This window comes from Lycorma delicatula, chromosome 2 (assembly GCF_047948215.1).
Source record: "Lycorma delicatula isolate Av1 chromosome 2, ASM4794821v1, whole genome shotgun sequence".
NCBI lineage: Eukaryota > Metazoa > Arthropoda > Insecta > Hemiptera > Fulgoridae > Lycorma > Lycorma delicatula.
Genome location: NC_134456.1, coordinates 18,924,410 through 18,949,668, shown reverse-complemented (window position 1 = coordinate 18,949,668; position 25,259 = coordinate 18,924,410). Strand labels below are relative to the sequence as shown.

The 25,259-nt window shown below is 29.8% G+C and overlaps 1 protein-coding gene across 1 annotated transcript in view; it reads left to right on the top strand.

The window, feature by feature from the left end:
- Positions 1-24,698, top strand: part of Tmem18 (transmembrane protein 18) — a 58,050-nt gene extending 33,352 nt beyond the window's left edge. The window contains exons 4-5 of the mRNA XM_075358395.1: positions 5,291-5,384; positions 23,227-24,698. Coding sequence (XP_075214510.1) covers positions 5,291-5,384; positions 23,227-23,343 — 211 coding nt within the window. The 3' untranslated portion in view covers positions 23,344-24,698. The remainder of the gene's footprint in view (positions 1-5,290; positions 5,385-23,226) is intronic.
- Positions 24,699-25,259: the final 561 nt, after the last annotated feature.

The following is a 25,259-nucleotide window of genomic DNA, read 5'->3' as shown; positions in this document are numbered from 1 at the left end:
GGTACTTCCTGATGCCCCAGAAAGTGAAATTTGGCACATCCAGATGTAGCACAGCTTTTTTTGTGAAAATATGCACCAAAACGTTTTTGTAATATTATTTTCTGGTGGGAGGGGGCTTAGAATTTGTATTATATAAAATAAACTGAGCTAAATTAACTTTCCAGTCGCTTAAAATGTTCTTTTCACATGTATTTTTATTTTATCAAAGATACCCATAATTAGTTGGTAGAATTAACATGCTCCTACGGGAATTTTATGTGCCATAACCACAATGGTTGTAGGCAACCTGACAGGAGTCATTTCTAAAAGTAGCACAGCCATCTTTAAAAGTAACTACCACTGTGTCAGGCTTTCTAGGAAAGCGGGAAATGAAGTGTTTTCCTGTTAACTTCTCCACAGTTAAATAAACAGTTCCTTTGCAAGTATATGGTTCCATTGCAAGCCCAGTGCAAGTAATATTTAGCCTTTTAAGGAATAACTTCATTTTATTCACCATAGGGACTGGATGTGTAGTAAAATCATTACATTAGAGAAACCTTTTCTGATGGTGCTTGTTCTTCTTCGGTTGTTTTACCTTGTGCCTTAGCCATTCGAAATAGTGTAACAAACAGTTAAAGCAACAGATTAATGTACCCTATTGTAAACAATGTGTTATGTACACTGCTTCAATTCGGTCGGGGAAATCTTAATATAAAAATAGTAATAGCAAAAATGAAGTTCAAATTATCTTACAAGTATAAAAATATTAAATTATCTGTAATGATTAAGTTTTAACATCATCTTCAAGAGGTATGAAGTTAAAAAAAATACATTTATGTTTCAAAGTCAGAGTCAGATGTTTTATTTAGTTCATCATTATCAAAACAATTGGCATAAAAATATCTCATAATTATTTTTTTAATGTTTGAAGAAGACTGACTAAAATGTTTTACATTGCTACTTAACATAAGCATAACAACTATCACAAAAATAATTGTTGAATTTTATAGTTATTAATATTTTAAAAATGTATTTTACCTCCTAAAGTTGAACAAGGCTTTGCGTCTAAAAATGGATCCAGTAATCTTGGAAAATTTGGAGTTTAAAAAATCAGTTAAATATAAATATGTCAGATATTTTATGTAAATAAAACAAGGGCATTTTTTTTTTTTTTAATTTGTCAAAAAGTAACAATGGGGTGACACATTATCAAGTTTCTTGTATCCTTCAATTAAAAATGTGGGTTTTAAGGTAATAATAAATAGGAACGACATAAGTAATTAACTCAACTAAGTAAGCAACTTAATTCACTTTGGATTAATTCTTACTGTTGTTAATGCACATGAGAGGATCCATGTTACAACAATTATTAACATCTTAAAAGTGGCATTCGGTGTATGGTAAATAGTATTTTAGAAGAGCACCTTATACTTACATAAAAAAAAAATTACATTTACTTTTTTAAGTGTTTTTGTGAATGTACTTTCTCACTGAATCACAATTAAAAAAAAATTATCAATGTTAATCTTTTGCTAAATATGTCTGTAGCAGTTTTTCACAACTATTGCTTCAAATCACCAAAGATTAAATGTCTTATATATTTAAAAAAAAAAATAATAATTTAGCTTAAAATATAAGAGTTCCATCTAAAAAATAAATAAATAAAACGGTGAAAAAATTGTCATATGTTCAGTTGTATCTGTTTCTCAAAAATTATTCATTATTTTTACAACTTGAGAGTTTTGTAGGATGTCTCAGGGAGCATCATCTTGAAAATAAAATTGGTATGAATAAAATTAAATTACCAGAAGCAGAAACTGTGTTTAATGAATTGGTTTCTATAAATCATTGATTTAAGCAGTGTTGGGTGTATGAACTGCATTCTGTTGGAATTTATTAGTGGTTAATAACCTTGGCAGTCAGTGCCACTTTCATTGATTATTTTTAAGAAATGAAGAAGCCAATATATATTTTCTTTACCTTTTGAACATAATATCTTATTGCTTTTGCATTTAAGGTATTATAAAATATTTCTTATTCAGAACAAATTAAAAATATTGATAATAATGTAAAGGTTAAGCTCATCTGCACTAAATAGTTATGTTATGTCCATACAGTACCTAGATCAGTAAATGTTAAAAAAAAAAAAAATTGCTTATAAGTTATATATTAAGATGGAGTATAAAAAATTTCCACTGTTATTAAAGCTAATAAATAATAGATTGTTTGTTTACATTATTTAAATAAGTATTTATTTAAGTTACGCTTGTTGGTATTTTTTTTATTTTAAGTAGCAATAAAGCTGTATTTCTATATTTCTATTTTGTATAGATATTCTTATATTGTGTTTTATTTATTTTTGTTATTAATTTTGTAATTTTTGCATGTATTCATTTTGATTATTTTGGAAATTATGTTTAATAATGTGAAATAAATGTAACCTTTCTGTATAGTTGTAAATAAATAATCTTTTTGCCGTTGACAAGCTGTAGAATAGGTGTATTAATTATTCACAATTTTTTAAAGTTTAACCCTAATTCTGGGTTTTTGTTTGAGTTATCTAATATTTCGCAATATGTAATTAAAATCATATTGTAGAGTCGTAATTTGAATTGCTAAATCCTAGTGGTCTGTTCAGCTTGTTCTTTATTTTTCAGTACATCCATACTGCCTATATATTTCTGGATTTTGTAAAAATAACTGCACTACTGACATTTATTTTATGAAGTACATAAAAAAGTGAAATTATATTCTGCTTTAGAATTCAAGATTTAATTTTTCAGTAAGTCTGATTTGTAAATTCATGGAAAATAAATTGTGGCCTTTCGGAGAAGAAATACAAACAAAAATGTTCAAACACAAATTGAAGGTTTTGCAAATATTGTATTAGATGACTAATCATCTTTTTTTATTCTATTATTGAAATTAAAAATTGTAATAAAGAAGATGCAAAAGAGCGGAGGTGGTACAAATTCAACAGAGTTCACATCTTTGAATAGGAATAAAATAGTAAATTCTGTAATAGAAACTTATGCTGTTGTGAATGATTCTAGCAAAGACTACAATGTAGTGTTGATATATAAATCTATGTAGTGCATCTTGTATTCTACTTTCAGTGTATTTATTAAAATAAAATAAAAAAGAAATTATGATCTTTAATTAATAGTACCTTTACATGTTTTTGTTAGATCCACCATCAAAATCATAATTTTAAAACAAACAAAAAAAATTCAAACTGTAAGTGAATAGTGTTTCTTTTTAGTTCAATAAAATAAAATATCACTATTAGCAGCATCAGCAATTTTAAATTAAAATACCATTTTTAAACTGAATCTATTCATTTATCATATTGTTTTGTTAAATGAGCATATTTGTGAAATATATTTTTTTTTTGTTGTGCTATCCTCTATTATATTTTTAATCTTTGATGTTTATTTTGAACTTATGCCTCTGACAAAGAAAACCTATTAAAGTTTTATCAAATTTATAATATAATAGTTGATGTCATAGAATTTGCTTTCTGAAGCAAAGCTTTCAATGTGGTGCAGATGTTGCTTGTTTGTTACAAACATCAACCTGAATTATATTTGATACAGTTATCTGCTAAAAAAAATGAAATTTAGCAGTGAAGTGTTAAAAAATGGCGCAGAATTAAATTAGCAATTATTACAGATAACATTTTTTATTTGACAAAAAATAATCATTCTATGATAGTGCATTTAATAACATGGTTTTTCTTGTTAAAAAACATTTTAGTAATGCTGAAGTAATTGAAAACCTTTTTTTTTTACAAATTATCAGGTTGTAATATGTAAGTCACAAGTTTCTTCTACCTGTGAATAGAATTATATAAATGCTACTCGTGTTCTTATTCCCTTATCCAAAATTAGTTTTCTGATTTTGTTACTTTAATACCTTTTGTTCAAAAATCCAAAAATTGGCCAAGGCTCCAATTAATGTTTTATTTTACATTGATATAATTTTTTGTACAAAAAAGTTTATTATATATATTTTTTTTTTTTCTATGATTTGCTTAAATTATTTCATTACATGATGTCTTTAAAAATTATATTATAAATTAAAGAAAAATAATACATATTTAAGACTAGCCATTTTCAGATACCTTAAATTTTGCTTGTTTAAGCAAATTATTCAGGCCCGTTAGTCTAATTACATTCTCTAAGTAAAACTTATTTAAAAATTACAAAATGCATTAATCAGGTAAGCCTTGAACTTTTGTATGCATGGAGCAAGACAAGTTTTGATCCATGACCAACACTTTTGTAAAGATAGATGCTTAAGTGTGATGAAGATGGAGACTCGTTCTTGGTTATTTATTTGTTTGTCCTTGATAATGTTGATTTGCTGTTTGAGCTGAGGAACTATAGTAATCAGCTATGATTATTAATCTGTGATTAGTGAAATAAGTACAGTTGTAATTTTTACCATTACCAAACTAATTTACTAAATTTAGCTGAACTAAATTTTTTACTCAGTTTAATTTTTTTAGGAATAACGTTTGTTAATCCCTTTTAAATTATCATGTCCAAAGTTAAAAGTATATGTCTACTTTTTCTCTCTAAATTAATATACCCGTTAATTATTACCATTATCTATTTCCTTTATGACCAATGAACAGTTTGTAGTTACTTGTTTTCCTATAGAATGTTTTCTTTTAAATAAGTTCTTTAGTACTTAAAGCTTTATCTAACTGGAATTACTAGTTATTGTTGTACATTGACTTGCCCTAGACTTTGCTGTATTTCACAGTTGCTGCAGAAACAATATATAATACATTGACACAGATCATATGGATTTGGAGGAAAACTCACTTCACCAACTGTACCTTAACATTCAACTTCCAGTAGCCTGATGTAACATTAGAAAATTCTAGATTTCAGAATGGAGAAGGTGAAGGGCTAAAACGGAGTATGTTTGTATTAAAACTGGCAAAAATAGTTACAAGTTTAAGTTGTTTCTGTTGTGTTCCATGCTAAAATTATTTAATTATACCATTTCATTAACTTTACATTTTGTGTTCCATTCTGAGTTTCTGTCTTTAATCCAGAATTTTTTGGGTTAAATCTTGGTTAGGCCTGGAATTTTTTAATACTCTACAAATTTCCATACATCATCATTGATAGATGAAATCATGAAGGGCAACTGGCCATAAAACATTTTGTCTAATTGCAGAAAAGTGGATATAAAAACCCAGAAACCAATATATATATTAGTATGTAGTATTGCTACTATTGTTAGTAATATGTTATTTATTTCATTAAAAAATTTAATTAAAGTATTTCTTTTCTAGGGTATTTTCGAGACAGCAGTATTTTGATTCAAAAGGAATGTTCATATCTCTAGTATTCTCTGTACCTATTCTTCTAAACTGTATGATTATGGTGGTAAGTATTGCTTTATCATTTTTTATGAATTTGATTAAAATTGATAAGAGTAAAAAAACATCTTTGTTTTATTGTAAAAGTTTAAATTATCTTATATGGAAAAAAATTCATAAAACTGTGGTCTGTTATTAGTGTTCGGTACAATAAATAAAGGTTTGATAAAAAAATACATGGAATTAAAAAATTTTCCAGACTGTATAAGTCCAGTTGTCTCAATTTTTTTTGTTATGTTTGTACACTTGTTTCTAATGTATATTTACATTGATAGCCATATTGAATGCTTATTTTTATTGTTGGCTGTTGAAAAGGTTACATGTATTTTGGTACGGTCAGTGATTTTTAACTTGTGAAAGAAATGAAACAAAGAATTTGCATTAAAATATATTTTAAGAATGGAATAAATTGCATCGCTGCATTGGAAATGTTGAATGATGCTGTTGGCCATTTTTATATGAATAGAAAATGCATTTGCAAGTGATACAAATGATTCCAAGAGGGCTATGAGGACATTGAAGATGACGAGCAACCTGGATGTTCTAGCACATCAACTACCAATGAATGATATTGTCGAAAAAGTGAAGAAAATGATTATGGACAATTGTTGAATCACTATCAGAGAGATTGCTGATTATGTTGCCATATCATTTGGCTCATGAAAAGCAATGTTTTCTAATGTTTTGGGTATGAAGTGTGTGGCAACAAAATTTCTTCCAAAATTGTTGAATTTCGAACAAAAGCAGTGCCAAATGAACATTGCTCAGGAGTTGCTGAATGAAGTGAATGATCATCCAGAACTGTTAAAATGGGTCATAACTGGTATATCGGTTTGACAAACTGAAGCCCAATCATTCTACTAGAAGCTTCCTGAAGAACCAACTAGTGTACGGGTTTGATGTTCAAACTAAGGCCCAATTGACCCAATGGAAGCTTCCTGAAGAACTAAGACTGAAAAAAGCTCATCAGGTTAGATCGAATGTGAAGGTTACTGTGTTCTTTGATTTCAACAGCTTAATGTATCATGAGTTCTTGCCATCAGGTCATGTGGTCAATAAGGCGTGTTACCTGGAAGTTCCGTGCTGTTTGTGTGAAGCAATCTAAAGAAAATGCCCAAATTTGTCATGAAACAATTCACGGCAATTGTACCATAATAATGCACCTGCTCACACTTTCCGGACTTTGCCAGACATGGCCCCCTGTAACTTCTAATTGTTCTCTAAGCTGAAAAGAATCATGAAAGGACAACGTTTTGCCAACATTTTTGCAAGGAAAGTTTTTGCAAATATCATGGGAACCACTAAATTAATTAAAGTTTTTTGTAGCTTAAATTAAAGGTGAAAAATGTACTTTTAGATGCATTTAGTTTTATTTGAATACAATCATTTTCACCAAGATATTGTATTTCTGAATATTGTGCATTTTAAAAACATTAATAAAAAATAGAAAACTGAGCTAAAAAATAATGTTTTTGATAAGAAAAAGTCACATTTTGCCTCTTCTTTCAATCTAGCCCAATTAGAACTAGATATCCCTGTCTGCTCAAAGGTTATGGACACTTTACAAAATGTTTATTTTGCAATAACAAATTAACTTTCAGCATCCAGCTTGAGGGTACCTTTTGGACTACATTAGAGCTATTTTTTTTTCAAAATTTGAAATGTTTTGAGAAATAATAAAAAAGCCACTGACTCTCAAATGTCAGGTTCATTTTTTTGTGTATTGCATGTGACCTAATTGTGGAATTGTTATCTAAAATGTCTCAATTTATATATTAACTGATTCCCTGTTTTCCTCTGATATTTTTCTCTAAATGATTTCCGGCCAAGCTGTATGAGATTTTCATTGTCACCAGGGCATTTTCTCAATTTTCCCCTCTTTCTGCCCTTTCTGAAACCTGATTCATATTACTTTTTTGTTAGAAATATTTGTTTTCATTGGCTACATCATCATGCCAAATTACAGAGTGGTATGAATTTTTTGGAAATCAATGTCTGATGCTTCTGGTATATATAATAGAAAAAAAATTATGTATGGAAAAAGTTAGCTATGATTTATTTTTGGGGTGAAAAATTCCCAAAAAATCTTGTTTTTTTCCATTTTTTTGGTTATTGCTATTTTTGCATCAGTAATAATGTATTTATAATTTGCAATCGATGATATTGTGTGTAATTTAATAATAAAACTTTTCTCTCTCTCACTCTTATCTCTAAAATGAACAGTTATCAAGTTATTTAGGGAAATAGGAAAAAATGGATATTTTTGCATTTTGTTTAATAAAAATTTAAGCACACCTTTTTTTTTACTGGCGCATAATGAAATAATCATTTCTGATGATGATATTCCAGAGGCATTAAAGCAAAAATTAGCGATCATATTGAAAAAGTCCAACCCAAAACAGATACGGCCTGGACTATATATTAAGTGGAAGAAACTAAAAAAATTCCATTAAAAAATGTATAACTAATAAAAAGTTACCTAATATTTATTTTTTTGAGAATGGAGGTGAATTAACCTGAAATTTTATTATAATATTATTATTATTAAAGTTTATTATTTAAACTGTTGATACAATTAAGTTACATCAAATTTAATCAAAATCAATTTATCCAATCAAAAGTTATTAAGCTTCAAACACACCAACGCACATACATACAAACATTACCCCCTCTTACTTTTTTGTTTTTTGGGGTCTCTGGATCATGAAACACCGAGAACTGAAAAAACCGATATCGCATATATTGATTGATTACCTTACTTTCCTTCTTGTAGCTTAGCTCAAGAGCTATGACGACAGGAAAGTAAAAAAAAAAAAAAAAAATAACCGATTAAGTGATTAACTGATTTAGTGTAAATGAAATATAGTCTTGTACAGTCTCAGGTTGACCATTTCTGAGATGTGTGGTTGAATTGAAACCCAACCACCAAAGAACACCAGTATACATGATCTAGTATTCAAATCCGATTAAAGTTAACTACTGCCTTTACTAGGATTTGAACCTTACAACTCTCGATTTTGAAATCAGCTGATTTGTGAAGACGCGTTCACCACTAGACTAACCTGGTGGATTAATCTAAAGAACCCTGGTGGGTTAATCTGAAGAACCTGATGAAAATCTGAATTTGTCATACATTTTTTTGTTTTTTATTATCTGGATTGATTGAAGCAATATTATAACACTTTTTCCATTCCTTTTTAATTACTTACCCGGCTTTAAACTGATTAAATCTGAAACAGTTACCAGTTATCAGTTACAATATTTCTCACAGCACATACCTGTAATTATGTTTAATTATAGGTATGTACATAGCCTTCTGAAGATTGTATTATAATCTTGTTCTAACAAAAAATGTACATAAATGTAAAAAATAATAAATTACTTATGCTTATTGTATCAAGTATTACATAATAATGCCAAAGTATTTTTCGCTCAGAAAAAAATTACATAAACATATAGGTTGAATAAATATACTTATACTCTAAAAATAAACAGTTAAGATCATTTATGAGCCAGTATAATTATGAATCATTAACAAAGCAACTTAATCACTACATAATAATAATCATTGGTAATGAAACACTAAGAACATAGTAGATTGAATTATATCTGTTGTTTGTAAAGATATTTTTTTTGCTATTTCTGGGTTAAACGTAAATATTAATGTAATAAAATTTTTAAATTTATCACCAGTAACTTCCATAGCATATTTTTTGCTAAACATTTTTAATATTTAGTTTAGCTGCTTTCTAAGTACAGATATTGTAAGGAATGTTATGTGAAAATTCTATAAAAGCAAATATTTAAAGCAGTTAAGTCATGGTAATCAGTTCATATAAACCAAATTTATGTCGAAAAATTATACAATAATCACAGAATCACATCATATGCAATTATTTCTACCATCAGCAATTTAAAAAAACATCAACTATTATGATAATAATAATAAAATGGCTTGAATTTTTTGGTTAATGTTTCAGAAAATCTGTTCTAAATAAATTAAGTTTTTATAATCTTTTTTTTCTGAAATAAAAATTGAAATTGAAATTGACTTTTGGCTGGATAATACTATTTTCGAGCCTTCAGATCAGATGTACCCAGGAAATATTTAAATGATATTTAAATATCTAGATGGACCCAGGATTGGAAGTCATCTGGAATGTATATCTGAATAAAATCATATCATTATTAATGAAGTTTTTCTTAAAATTATCATGAGTCTGCAGATCACATATACTGCTCTGCAGACTATGTGGTATACCAGTGTATATTGTGGATACCGGGTGTTCTTTGGTGGTTGGGTTTCAGTTAATCACACATCTCAGGAATGGTCAATCTGAGGCTGTACAAGACTACTACACTTCATTTACATTCATACATATCATCCACCTTACGGCGATTCCGGAGGCTAAACAAAAAAACAAAGAAGACTATATATGGTATGGTTAGCATAAGTCCAATGATTTATGGTGGTTGAAAAAAGCTCCAAATTCTCTAGAGATCACATCCTTATTCCTCTGTAGAACTTCCAGAAGTTTCCCAACGCTTGTAACAAAAACTGAAGTAAATTAGTTATGAAATAAATTATAGGTATTTTGCCAATGTTTCTTTATTTTGTTGTAGTAGTTCTTATAATTTGTACTTTGTGCAATTGTTTTATTGCATATTAAAATGAAAATAAACAATCAGGTGATTTGGTTTGGTTTATTGAACCCCTTATGTACAATACTTGTTTCAATCATAGCAGCGTTAGGACAGATATGACAATGTGTAAATTTTCTGATTGTTGAAAGAAATGTTCATATTGCTAACTGAAATTGCATCATCATCTTTCTTACCCAGCCTTCTTATCTATTTATTGGTATTTGTGTATTCAAGATTGCAAGTTACCTTCTAGCAGACTTGGATAAATTTACTACCATCTACACTTCCGTATCATATATATATATACGGTTCATACAATTTCATATTTATTGAGAATTCCACTTGTCTTGAATAATTTCATTTACAACTTGCTTTTTCAATTTTATGTTTTTAACTTTGTTGTCATTTAGCATACAGAGTAACTCCTTCATACTAGTTAACAGTCAAACATAGTTATTGTGTTCTGCAGGAAAAGATGATGGAATGAATTACAGTATTTGATTAGTTTTAATTTAATTTTTAACAAAAAATGTATGACATTAAACATGCTGTAAACAAAGCTGTATTTAGTCTCTGAAATCAGATTTAATATTAATTTTGTTTTTATATTAATAATATAATATTGTATAAACCAATGAGTTTTATCTTTTACAATAATATCTAGTATTTTTTACTGTTAGTGTTTGTTACTGTTTTACTGGCAGCTGTCCGTTTCCAATGTCCAGTAACTGTCGTGAGAATACCTCAGCTGATGGATCATTCTGCAACTGGACACGCATATTCGTAGTCAACTGCAATGTACGTACGTGTCGCCACAGTGTTGAATATTTCAGGCAAGCATTTATTTCGTCTGCTGGTGTCGATTGAGAAATTACAGGCAATGTTTGCCTAAAATCTCCTGCGAGCAATATCAAAGCATTCCCAAATGGTTGAACGTTTCCACGCAAATCTCGTAACGATCGATCAAGAGCCTTAAGCGATTTTTTATGTGCCATCGTGCATTCATCCCAAACAATGAGTTTACATTTTTGTAATACTTTTCCCATACAGGATGCTTTGGAAATATTCCACGTGGGAGTCTCGATGATTTGCATGTTTAATGGCAACTTCAGAGCTGAATGCGCAGTCCTTCCACCTGGTAACAATGTCGCAGCTATTCCAGACGAAGCAAGAGCTAAGGCTATGTCATTTTTTGATCGACCGTTGCTAGAATCAATCTAATGAGGAATGTTTTCCCAGTTCCTCCTGGCGCATCCAAGAAGAAGGTCCCCCCATCTCCGTCAATTATCATTTGCATTATGCGATCATAAATGTCTTTCTGTTCACGCGTTAATTTGGGAATGTTTGATTGGACATATGACTGAAGATCACCAATGTTGTAACTCTGTTCACGGCGTAAATCCACATCAAATGAAGCAATCGCAGCTCGGGTGGGTGCGGCATTCCCAATTGACTAATAACTTTATTTGCATTAGCCAAGCACTTGTCTTCAATATTTATCAATGCTTCGTTGTAAATGCCTTCTGTAAATTCAGACAAAAGTGAATATTTAACCTAACAAAGGATTTTTTGCTCATTATGTAGGGATATTATTTTCTGTGAGTTTGGTTATTTCGACTTTTTTTGTTTGCATAGTCTTAAGTCTATCTGGGCTATAAGAAAGTTGGGTGTTTTAATTTATTTACTGTAAGTCATCCTTCTTGGTGGCTTTTCTTTTTGTTTTGGTGTTTTGTTTTTCTAATAAAATACATATGTTTTAGCTGTTAAATATAATTCAAAGAAATTTGTTACTTAATCAGTTGTGATTTTGTTTACATTGGCTACGGCCATACGGGCTCTTTGTGATTGGTCGTTGTGTTTGACAGCGGCCATCTTGCATTGATCTGATTGGTTTTCCTTTGTTTACATTTCCAAATTAAAAATAGATGAAAACAATCTTTGATGCGGGTTATATATCGTGCTAAAATTTGAGCTCAATCGGTGCAGAACATTTTGAGTTTTTTGAAGCGTACACAAACGAACTTAACATTTTTATATATATAGATGTATGACTGATATTTATTTTATGTTTGATATAACTACATAAACATAACTTCCTAACATCATATTGGTCTGAAGTTGAAGTTCATCAAATTTGACGTAGTTAAAGATGGAAGTTAACAAAAAATTAGAAAAAAATATAAAATTGGAAATATATATATAAATTATATTTTAAGTACTTTTTATATAAAATATTTTTTATTTAAGTTTTGGGAATGGAAAGAGGCATTCTATTAGCATAATTTCCACATTTACTTTTCCATGTTTTGTGATTTGTTTTTTTTATTTTTTGATGTTATTTTTTTAAAGAGGGTAATAAAACATTATGTTGAGTAATTTTAATCATAAATATAATTTAAAGAATATATATATATATATATGTATTTAGTATAAGAAAATTATGTTTAAGAAATTGTTTATTTTAAGAATAATAATTGAATATTTGATATATATTAATGAGAATTAAAATTACCAAACACAAAGTTTTATTATCCTTCTTAAAAAAGTAACATCAAAAAATAAAAAAAGCAAATTGCAACAATATATATATATATATATATATATATTGAATGAAGTTTAAGGACTGGAAAGGTAAAAGAGGAAAAGAAGAATAAATATGCTAATAGAATGCCTTATTCCCAAAATTTAACTTTATTGTAAAAATTATTTTATAAAACTTCATTTTATTGTAATTACCTTTAAAAACTTTATTTGGATAAACTATTTGCAGTGTGTGAATGTAAATAATTATAGTGGCCGCCATGAAAAATGGCGCTTGTGTTTAAACTATTGTGTATCTTAATTAAAAAATAATCGCACAATAAAAATGAAGGTATGGTCGGAAACTGCACTTATTTTTGCGCAAACTGGGTTCGGCCGATTTTAGTTACCGTCATTCGTTTGAAAATTACGGTCGTGAAGAGCGGAAAACTCAGGGTTTTTTCAAAAACCAAAAGTGGATTTGCTTTTCCCGTTAAGGAAACATGTTGACCCTCAGCTGTATTTTTATGATGAACCAGTTGAGGCATGCGGGTTAGATTTCTAGGAATGTGGTTTGACCAACGACTAACGTAGGTAATACATTTGAAGGAGTTGAAGATAAAATGTTTAAAAATGTTAGACTTGCTGAGGGTTTTATCCAATACCCGTTGGGGAGCCGATCGTATATGAATATTACGGTTCTACCGAACTCTAGTTCGTTCCCGCTTAGACTACGGCTGCATAGCTTATTCGCCGCCAAGGACCATTGCTCTAAAGGTGGTCGATGCAGCCCGTCATTCATTCACCCGTCTTGCCGCGGGTGCGTTTCGCTCAAGCTACGTGGTAAGTCTGCTGGTGGACAGTGGCGAACCATTTCTTTGGAATAGGCAAAAGCATATTATATGCTCCTACATGGCTCGGATTAAAATGCAACTAACTCATCCAACCTTTGATGGGGTATTTTCCAACCGACATGGTAATCGATAACAGTCGAGGTCTACGACGTGACGAACGCAACTGTCACATGGTGGGTGTCTTCCCCTATGGGGTCAAGATGCTCCTCTAGGCATCAGAGCTCAGCGCCTTATCTGAGCTCTAAATATACAATTACCTCCAGTCCTTACTGTTGCTCCAGGTTATTATCCTTTAATCTTTGTCGGTATCATAAAAAGAACACAGATCCGGTTATATTACAAGAAAAATGTTATATTATAAATGGCATGAAGCCTGATGATGTTACAGTTTATACGGAAGGCTTTAGAAACGTTAATTCTGTTGGTTGTAGTTTTGTGGTTGGCGACAGAATATACGTGTTTGGCCTTCACAGTATCACCACTATTTTCGTTGCAGAACTGGATGCTGTTAATAAGGCCTTGCATATTACTAGCCCAAAATTCGACCTTCTTGTTTGCTCAGATTCCTTGATTGCCTTACAGGCGATTAATGACGTTTCCTCCAGACACCTTGTGGTCTGTGAGATTCATTGTGTCATTTCGCAAATGAATCGCCGTAATACAACAGTGAGATTTTGCTGGATCCCCCAGTCATATTTGGATTTTAGGCAACGAGCGCGTATGGTGCGTCAATGTCGGTTTGTGTACAGCTCCCTTTCACCAATCGCGTCGCTTCGAACGATCTTGTCTGTTGTCTAAAGAGGAAGGTGCATGATGAGTGGCAAAGTGAGTGGTATTCAAGGTCGACCATTTCTAAGATGTGTGGTTAATTGAACCCCAACCAAAGAACACCGGTATCCACGATCTAGTATTGAAATCGGTACTTTTATACGGAATTCAATACTAGATCATGGATACCGGTGTTCTTTGGTGGTTGGGTTTCAATTAACGCAATGAGATGCACTGATAACGCAAACCGATGTACCAGCTGGTGCACGCGGCGACTGCCAACTAACAGTGAACCACATTCTTATGGATTGCATTTCTTATCCGGCATTATATCGCAAGTTTAACCTAGGGACTAACATGCGAAATATTCTTGGGGATAATGAAATTTTGTTTCTTATGTTTTACGGTTTCTTAGGACTGTCCGTTTACATTCAAGTATTTGAATTACTGTAGTGCGTTTCAGCTATTCATGCCGTTTTCCGTAAAGCAGATAGTTATTTTACTACTTGAATTGCGATATATAATGTAATATATCTTTGTTTATTACAACACATATATCGTGACCGAGCGATGATAACGCGGAAGCGTCTTTCGCCCAGAAAAAAAAAATCACGATTTTTTGCACTTTTTGAGAACGTCCACTTTGAATTACTATAAAATCAAAATAGATCGAGAAAAAACTTTCTATCTTTGGTTGTTTTGAGTGTTTTTTTTAGCAATTATAATTAGGATTTAGCCCAAAACTTCTATTATTTAAGCGTGCAGACCGTTTTTTACAAGACAACCTTATCTTTAGTTTTAATAAATATTTTTCGGAAAAAACACATCGTTGAAATCCTTGAAACAATTTGAGTAAGATGTATTCTAAAAATAAAGTATTTAAAATTAAGCTTTTAAATGTGTTGGGAAAGGTATGAAACGATCATTCAAAAGTACAGTCGCAGCTAATAGTTGAGCGTGCATCCTCTCTCTCTCTTTTTCTGTTTAGCCTCCGGTAACTACCGTTTAGATAATACTTCAGAGGATGAATGAGGATGATATGTATGAGTGTAAATGAAGTGTAGTCTTGTACATTCTCAGGTCGACTATTCCTGAGATGTGTGGTTAATTGAAACCCAACCACCATAGAACACCGGTATCCACGATCTAGTATTCAAATCCGTGTAAAAATAACTGGCTTTACTAGGTCTTCAACGCTGGAACTCTCGTCTTTCCCAATCAGCTGATTTGGGAAGACGCGTTCACCACTAGACCAACCCAGTGGGTGAGCGTGCATCCTATTCGTTAGTATACAGACCAGCGATACTCGGGTTTGGTTTTAACAGTACGTTTCACACAGCTTTATTAGATTACTTTACACCCATAAATATTATAAATTATAATTTTTGTAAATACTATTGTTAGTGTTGTTATATTCATATAGTTTTACCACTATTCACAATATTTCTATCAAAGACTCGGCTGTATAAAAAGAATAACAGATTACAGAAAGTCATTAAAATCATTTTAGTAAACATTATACAATTTATTATAACACTAAAATTTAAAAAATGTGTAACTGCTTACACATAATTTATTTTTAATATTTTATTTCAGTAGTGAAAACTCTTAAGTTCAAATAAATAAAGGTATGATTCTCAGTTTAAAATCATTCAAAAATTCGTAAAAATTGTTTGTAATGATTACTTACAGTACTCGGTATGGAAGTCGTTCTGCCAAGGCTTCATCCTGTTCTTCATTGGTGTCTGAAGAAGTATCAAAATCATATTCGTCAGAGTCAGATTTATGATAAATTTTTCTATTACCTCATGCCGCATAACTTCGTTTCGGAAATCTTCTTCGATTTTTTCTGTATGCAAAACGAATTTTTTCCAGTCTTCTGCCGTAACGTTTTCTAATTCCTCGTTAACTTCTCAACGTTTGTCAACTTGAAAGTTCGATTTCGATCAGCAACTTTCCTTTCCACTTGCACCCATAAGCTCTATCGCATTATATTGCCAGTGATATGGCGGTAGGCGAGTAACGAAATGCCCTTTCTCGTTGGCTATAACATCAATTTCATACAGTTTACGTTCATTCTTATGCGGAAGTATTTTTTGCAACAGCTCTTGTTTAGCCGAACCTGCATGACACTATTAAACGACCACCTTTTCAGATAGGTATTTTAATCCCTTCATTTTTCTTTGAATCTTGCCGTATGTTTTTATGAGAATGATTTTCATAAACCCATGTCTCTTTTATGTAAAGTACGAGTCGATCATCACCTGACGCTTTTAATTTGTGAAATATCTTTAAAAATTCAATCCTTTTTAAAACATTATCAGGTTTTTTCAATAAGAAATGTCTACCATCTTTCATTTTTTGTGAAAAAAAAAACAATTTTTCTTCAAAATAAGTGGAAAGTGGCATTTCTTAAAAAAAAAGTGGCATTTTCACACACGCTACAAATCATTGATCTCATCCTCTGAAGCAGTGTCTAACCGTGGTCCCAGAGGTTAAAAAAAGTACAGATTTGCATTTCGTGGCCCATCTTTCCCTGAAATTTCAAACTAAACGCCTCTGTCGTTGCTATCACACTCCTTAGCTGTCCTACATATCCTTTGTACTGAACTCCGGCTAATGCCGCATGTTTCGGCAGCGAGTTCTTGAACTATATCTAAGTTAATCGCGCTACGGAATTCACAGTCAGATAACTTTTGTAAAAAATCTGTATACATTGTAGATTACATTTATCGAAACATTCTTAATTGTATGGTCATGTTGACCGGAAAAGGAAGGTGTTTCCATCTGTTCATATTACATTTAGGTTGCAGAAAAATTACAAAAAACAAAAAATCTTTAACTTAACCCGATAAAAAAACGCGAATTAACATACTATTCTAAATTGTCTTTGACATAATGCGGCACCATTAAATAAACTCGCGAAGAAACCGACACGACTGAACACATGGAAATTGAAAATCCAACTAATTTAGTAGATATCACAACTGAGGGTTTAATGAACCCATCAGACTAAAGACTGGCATTGCAAGTAATTTATACTAATATGCAGTGACATTATAGTATGAGAAAACAAAATAAGAACATAAACATAGCAACAATAACATGAGTTTTGTATGTTATGAGTCATCCTACTATAACATCTGCTATTGGACAACAGTCTCTTATCCATGAACAGAGGCATAAATTTAATTCTATTAGGCCTTCTTCAATATTCAGATAATAATTAAATAAGAAAACCGACAAATAAAACAACCGCCTTTCTTAACAATTTCATTATTTTTATTACGTACTTATAATTTTATTATTTGTTTTATATACCTAAAGTAAGTCCCCTTTTTTATTTCACCCATAACTTGTACACATAATTGTAATAATGTATTTATGTATAATATAATTAACATAAATACTTATTAACCCAAGCAGCGGTGTAAAGGATTTATTAATAGATCACAAACATGAGGTATTACATAGTTGTTGAGACTATACCGCTCGCTGAGACGGCTTCTTCCGACCATCATATATTGCCACGTTTTTAAATCGATTTTTATTATCCTGTAAATGATCCTCATCACAAAACGGGATGTTTATTAAAATGAAGTCTACAGAATTAATGACTGTTATTAGCGAAAATTTATTTTTTCTACACCTAATATTAACTGAAACGGGATAGTTTTATTTTAAACGACCTGTACGCTTAAATAATATTAGTTTTGGGCCCCAAATCTTAAATATAATTATTGAGAAACAATCGTTTAACCTACCTCCAAAATTAGAAAATTTTTATCACATTTGAAAATTGTTTATCTGATTTGATTTTATAGTAATTCAAAGTTGACGTTCTCAAAAAAATTGCAAAAAATCGTGCGTTTTTCACTTTTCAGGACCGTTATCTTCAAACGAATGACGAGAACTAAAATCCGCCGAATCCAGTAAGCGCAAAAATAACTGCAGTTTCCGACGATACCTTTATTTTTATTGGCGATTTTTACTTCCTTGTACGAAGTAAAGGAAGTATTGTGATCGCAAAAAATTTCGGTTTTCAGATTTCAATGGAAATATTCATTTTGACCATCCCTGAATCTATTTTCACTAGTTTCGGCGTGACGTCTGTAAATACTTATGTATCTCGCATAACTCAAAAACGATTAGCTGTAGGATGTTGAAATTTTTAGGTTTAGAACTGTTGTAACATCTAGATGTGAACCTTTCCTTTTGATTTCAATCAACTGAACCAAAAGTGTCCAAAAAAGCCCAAAATCCGACAAAATGGATTTTGGACTCTTTCTTAACTGCAGTAATTGAGATATTTTCAATGATATATCATAAGTGGTACTTTCATTGGTTCCAGAGTTATGGCCAAATAAAATTTTAATTAATGAATTATTTGGATCTTACAAGGGGAAGGCACATCAGTTGAAATTCGACTTCATCTCCTTTTTATTTTTAATTTAAATATATTGATTTATTAATAGTTATTAACCTCTGATTGTAAAAAAATGTGTATATGTAATTTAATCGGCATACAAGGAAGTCATGTGGTGGCCACATCAGATTTTTTTTAATTGAGTTACAATAGTTTAAACACAAGCTCCATCTTTTTTGACGACTACTATAAATAAAAAAATAGATAAAAATGATGCCAAAATTTATTTGTAGTACATCCTAGTACATTCCTGCTATTGGGAATTTAATATGTAAATTTGTTGCACAAAGTGAATTGGATAATTAAAAATATGGGCAGAAATTAATTTTTGCTATTTTCTCACTTGAATGTAATAAAAATTGATTAGAAATTATTTAATAGTTTTGATTATTTTTATTAAAGGCATTGTTGTTTTGTATAAAGATAAAAGAGAGATTAATCTGGTTATTGCAATTTTTATTAAAAAAATACTTACACATTGTTTATTTGTCAACAAATATAAGTAAAGTTTTAAAAATTAATTGAAATTATTTTGCTTACTGTTACTTATAACCGATAGTATAAGTTTTTCAAGAAATAAAAAGCTACACTAATGTAATTTTTTGCTACTGTTGTGTAGGGTATATATGTAATCAAATTTGTTATACTGAATCATTGTGTGATTCTGTTAAACTTTGAAAATGATGTAGATTAATAGAGAGAATAACATTGGGCTTATTGTGTAATAAATGGGGTATTGATTTGATGGAGTCATTTAAATTCAAACCTTGATTAAACATTGATTTCTTTTCTTTCTTTATTGGAAATAAAACATTAATGAAAAGAATGCTAAAAAAGATCAAGGTTGATGAATAGGTTGTGTGCAATGAATAACATTTATTGAAACTTATCTTTTCTTATAACCTTATACAAATTTGTCAATAATATCTATTAAAAAAATTTTTAATTTTTAAATATTAATATTGTTTTGTTAATGTATTGTTACATATAATTAGTTTTGTGGTTTTTTAAAATGATAATTTCAAGATTATTGTATTGTTAGGCACAGAATTGCCTAATATATATATATATATATGTATGTGTGACTGATTATTTTTATTTGGAAAAAATCCAGTTTAAATTGATTTCAGAAATACTTCTAATAGATGTGTTGAATGTTCAATATTACTATTATTCTGTAAGATCTGAGACATATATTTTTGTAAGAGATATTTCTAATACACAATCATCAGCAATTATGGCTTCTGTGAACTCTTTAATCTTTCTGGTCTCGTATCCTTAGTGAGTTGTGAAGCTAAAGACTTTAATTCAGAATGCAATTCTGCTTTGGAACTGTATTTTTTAACTTCGTTGGTCAGTTTTCTATCAAAATTTTCACAATACAGTTTTAAATTGTCTGACATTGCTGAAAATTTTCTTATATTAGATAGAAATGTGAATGATTCAACACCAGTTTGAAAAGCTTCAAAACGATCATTAAAAGCTTTTATCGCATTTTCAAATATGGCATCAAAAACTTCTTACTTGTATTTTTGTTTTGGACTTACCTCTACCAATTTCTGTTTCTTCAAAAAATTTTTTTCTTTCTGTGTTCCCAAATTTTCTGGAGGAAAATCATTTTCTACATTCAAAATATCTGAAATTTCATGGGCTTGTGCGACAATGGAATCAAATTTTTGTTGGTTATAGTTTTGTTCCAAAAAGTCTTGGTTTTTCCAGTGATGTTGATGCATTGGAAACATTGATTGTTTACTTGATACATTGATTTCGAATAAAACTTCACACCAAATCACAATAGAACACAGAAGTTGCATCTTCTGTCACTATTTCCATTCTGGTTTTACTTTTTCCGTCTTTAAATACCAGTTCCATAATTGCTCTATACATCTCTTCAAACTTCCCTACCTTCTCCAATTTCTCAATATTTTCACACCTCTCCATCAACTATGTTTGCCACGTCCTTTCCATCTGTCTTCTTAATTCATTATTTAGTTTCCTGTACATCTTCTTACCCTCTTCTGTTCTGCTGACATTCTTCCACTTTTTTCTCTCATCCATTTTATCCAGCATCACTTCTGAAACTCATTCTTTCTTTATCCTCCTAGTCTGCTTCTTACCCCCCCCAGCATCATTGGTAGCATTTGTTAGAGTCTCCTTCATATATATATATACATCCATCTTGTGCTTTGGATGTGTCCTCTTCCTTTCTCTCTCTATTTACCAAATAATTCTCCTTTAGCCTTTCCCTCTTGTCTCCATCTTTTAGTAGCTCCCTAATTAACTTCTCTATTCTTTATAGTATTGATGTGGTTTTCCCATCGAGTGTCACTTAGAGTTTTGACAGTTAAAGATGGACATTTTGACTGAAGGACTCCCTATCGTTTAGTTGAAGCCGAAAACAAATTTTAGACTTGATCAATGACATTAAAAAATTTAACATTTAAAAAATTTGAACATTTCACTGCAATTCACTCTTGAATCAAGTTCAGAGTATGACTGTAACATGGTATATAAAATGCACGAGAATGTCTATTAAGAATATTGGCCTGAACACCATTTCTGATTCGTCTCATGTTTTCTTCATTGTCATAGCTTTATTCGCTAATGTTTTCAATGGACAAAATATTTCTCTGAAGAATATCCATTATTTTTATTGACAAATTGATCCCTGCTGATTTATCAACTGAATGGAATCCTAAAAAGCCTTCACAAATTTGAATTCCAATATTATCTTTATCTCTGTCCACATATCGCATTACCACTGCCATTGCTCTAAGTGACTGATGTCTGACAATCCACAGTAAGTGACTAATAGAAGAATTTTTGTTCTTTTTCTGAAATTTTGTTCTTGATGCAATTAACTCCATAATTTCATTCTGGATATCTTTTCTCAAGTAGTGGATGCAGTTAGATTTTTCTTTAGCTCTGGATAAATGTTTCTTCATAACTGGATTGACTCAGCAAGAGATTACAATATTTTCAAAAAAATTCCATTACGCTGTTCGTAAACTTTATTGGAAGATCCTCTGAAAGGTAGATTGTGCTTTGCCTGCATAAGTATTGTTGAAATTTATCTTTTCAAGACAATATCCCATTATTCAATTTCTTTTTGGAATTTTTTTTCTAACACAACATCCACTGAGTTGCTTTTTTCAAATGAATTCATACTTACATCCATTTTCCGTAACATTCGAAATGTTTGCTGCTTCACTTATGTCTTTAAAATCTGTGAAATATATCGCCAGTCATCAACTCCATCTCTAGTTAAAGTAACGGGAGTTTTTTTTTCAAAAATACTGCAGCAAAAGCAATAAACTTTGCCAGTTTTGATGACTAAACTAACCATGATGTTGGAATATGTTTACCATTCTACATAACTATGGAAATAATGACTGAAAAAACATAAGTTTTCTGCATTTTGAGGATATCTGCTGCATCTGCTTATATCACTAGGTTGTTTTATAATTAATAATTGTTCAGTCGTCCCTTTGATTAAATTTTCTAACCAATCACTAATATTGCGATTCACATCATTTTCAACCAATACATTTTCATTGTTTTCTACTGTTTATTCATTCACAATATTATCACTACAGCGATTAGAACTATCATGGTTCATTTCAGATTGATTATCTGATTTTTTCAGGCCCAGCAATAAATAAATTCAAAATGATTTTTTGATTTTTCTTCATATATTCTTTTTTCGGATGCTTTTGATTGTTTTCCTGACCAGATCATTTTCTTCTTACCATTATTATTTTTGTTAAGATGATTAAAAAAAATCAAAGTTTCATAGACATAAATAAAAGTAGAACTCACCTAAGATTTCACAACAAAAATGTTGCAACCACCAGCAGTGTGCATGTATGATCTCAAGAAATAGATTGTAAATGGTAATTCTAAATGACTTAATGTTTAACATATGTGATGAGTCGTAGTATATACTATGTACATATCTCAAACAACAAACAATAAGTTTTTTGTTTTTATCAACAATTTTTAATATAAAAATATTACTTTATTTTGTTCAGTTTAGGCTAAGTTTAGCCTAAATAAAATATCAACTCATCTTGAGTTCAGTTATATTGGTTCAAAGTGAAAAAAATGACAAATTTAAAAAATTATTGAGAAATTGAAATAATTTCTAAAATATTTTTTGGAATTGAGAATCCTAATCACAATTATTGTTAAATTCAACTATATTAATTCAAAAAATGCTGGCACTATATTAAATTTAACTATATTAATTCAGTTGTCATCTATATTATCTAATAGGAAAAAAAAATGCCAAAAATATTAAAAAATATATCATGCCTTCTTAAGCTATCACACATACATACATGAAAAAACTAAAAAAAGCATTCAATAGTTTTTTCCGTACATAGTGAACAGACAATTTCTTTATGTCTTAGGCCTGTATGAATTTCATGTATTGTATGCCTTTCTCCAGCCCTGGTGACCATATATCTTAAAATGTTTGTTTAATGTTACCCAGAAGTTTCCTCCCCTAAATTTAGTAAAAATAAAACATTTTTTTGGGGTAACATATTCTTACTTTTTATATTTTATAATCTAATATATTTACAATATTTATCAATATAATTTGTTGTAATTTTATTGAAATTTTTTTTTTTCAGGCGAGTTGGTTGTGGCAGTCAAGTCAACTAATGACTCAGTTACGAAGAGCGCAACTACAGCGTGCAAGTCAAAATCAGACTTGTAAAATCGCTCAAGCAAAACAAAAAGAAGACTGAAAGTGTGCCTAGTCATCTAAATAAGCATTATTATTAATAATAATAGTAATAATAATAATAATAGAAAAGCTGAGTCTTCCTCATTCACTTCTAGGTACATCACATGTAATGCTTTCACACATTTGTCGATATTCATCCTCAGTAGTAAATTAGTTTCCCATGATAATAGTTTATAAAAATTATCACATTATTTTTTAAATTAATTGTTAGTGACTCAGATTATGTTTTCATTCTGATATGAAACATTTATAATGATTTATTTTAATATTCTTTTAATATTTTTAAAGAGTGGCCTTATCTTCAGATATCTTAACAGTGAAATTATTAATTATCTACATGTAGATTATTAATCTAAATATAGATTATTAAATAAAATTTTAAAAACCTTGAGTTTTTTTTTGTAAAAAGCTACTTGTAACGTTTTATTTATTTTAGTTTCTTTTATTATTATAGATATTTTTTTTGTTTTATGTTATAGCTTTTTAAACAAAAATCGCTATCCTCCTTTAATTGTAAAATGTATATTTTCTTATAACAAAATACAGGTATACAGTATATTTTCCGTAGTAATTATACATATATTTAGGCCAGTGTTAAGTATTAAATATATGTTATTAATATAGTATTTAAGAAATTACAATTTTTTTTTTAAACTTGGAAAGTGTATTTGTTCCATATTTTTTTAGCTTATATTTCACTCGTATGTTATTTATAACTTCTGTATCGATGGATTAGCTCATAGATTTTGTCTTATTGATGCGCTCATGTATATATAATTGCTCGTATTTTCTTAATTGTATGTTTATTTACCGTAAAGAAATATTGTTAGATTCTCATAGAAAAGAAATTGTTCATCTTTATTTGATGAGATTGATTATTGAAGAAATTCGTATTAAAAGAAGTTTAAGACTTTTGCTAATTGTTTTATTAAATTGATGAACAGTTGGGTTATTATAGAAAGCTTTTTATTTACCAAAAAATGAAGATTATTCTGTTGCCATAATTAATTTTTACTATTCATATGAATAGATTGTGAACCTGATAAAATTATGTGGTAATTTATTTTACAACTGGTTGTGGTATGTTTAAAAAGTAATCTTTGTTATTAGTTTGGTAATTGATGGAATTGTTAAGTATAAAAGTTTCTGCATTTAGTACCTCATTGTGTTTAGTATTGTTGAACTTTATATTAAAGGTCATGTAGTTTCATGTAATATTTTGGGTGATAATTTGAAAATTAAATTATATGGTAAGAGGCAAGATGTGACTGAAACTGTTTGTGAAGCTGCTGATATTTTATTAATTTGAAATGTACTTACTATATTATACAAATAAAAAAATTATGTCATTGATAATCTTCTCATTATTTATTCTCATTATAGTATCTTTTTGGTTCTGTTAAAAACTTAAGTTAAATAAATACTATCAGTATTCATCTTTAAATTGAGTTCTTTTTGTCATTTAATTGTAAAGCAGTAATGCTGGTATAATTTTCACTTGTTCAGTTCTCATGCATTGTATATCGATGTGAAGTGAAATCTGTTGTAATATATAACTGTGTGGAACTATCTGCATATTCCAGTTTTGCATTTTTACGTTGCAGATGGTTGTAATTCAGCAGAAATGCAAAGATGATTGGCTGATTTATGTTTATTGTCTTGGTCATGTCATGGTAGATCTGCAGTTCTGTTCAGTATTTTGTTGAGGATTTAAAATTTTTCATTCCTATTACATTATGTTACACAGTACTAAAAATAAAATAGAATTATCGGTGAAACAACATTTCATTTTAAAGTAGTAATTAGAAGATTTTGTGCAATACTGAATATTTTTAGATTGTATGGAAAATTTAATTATAATTAAATTTATTAATTTAGGACACCTAGCAGATTAGGACCTGGAAAATGAATCATTTT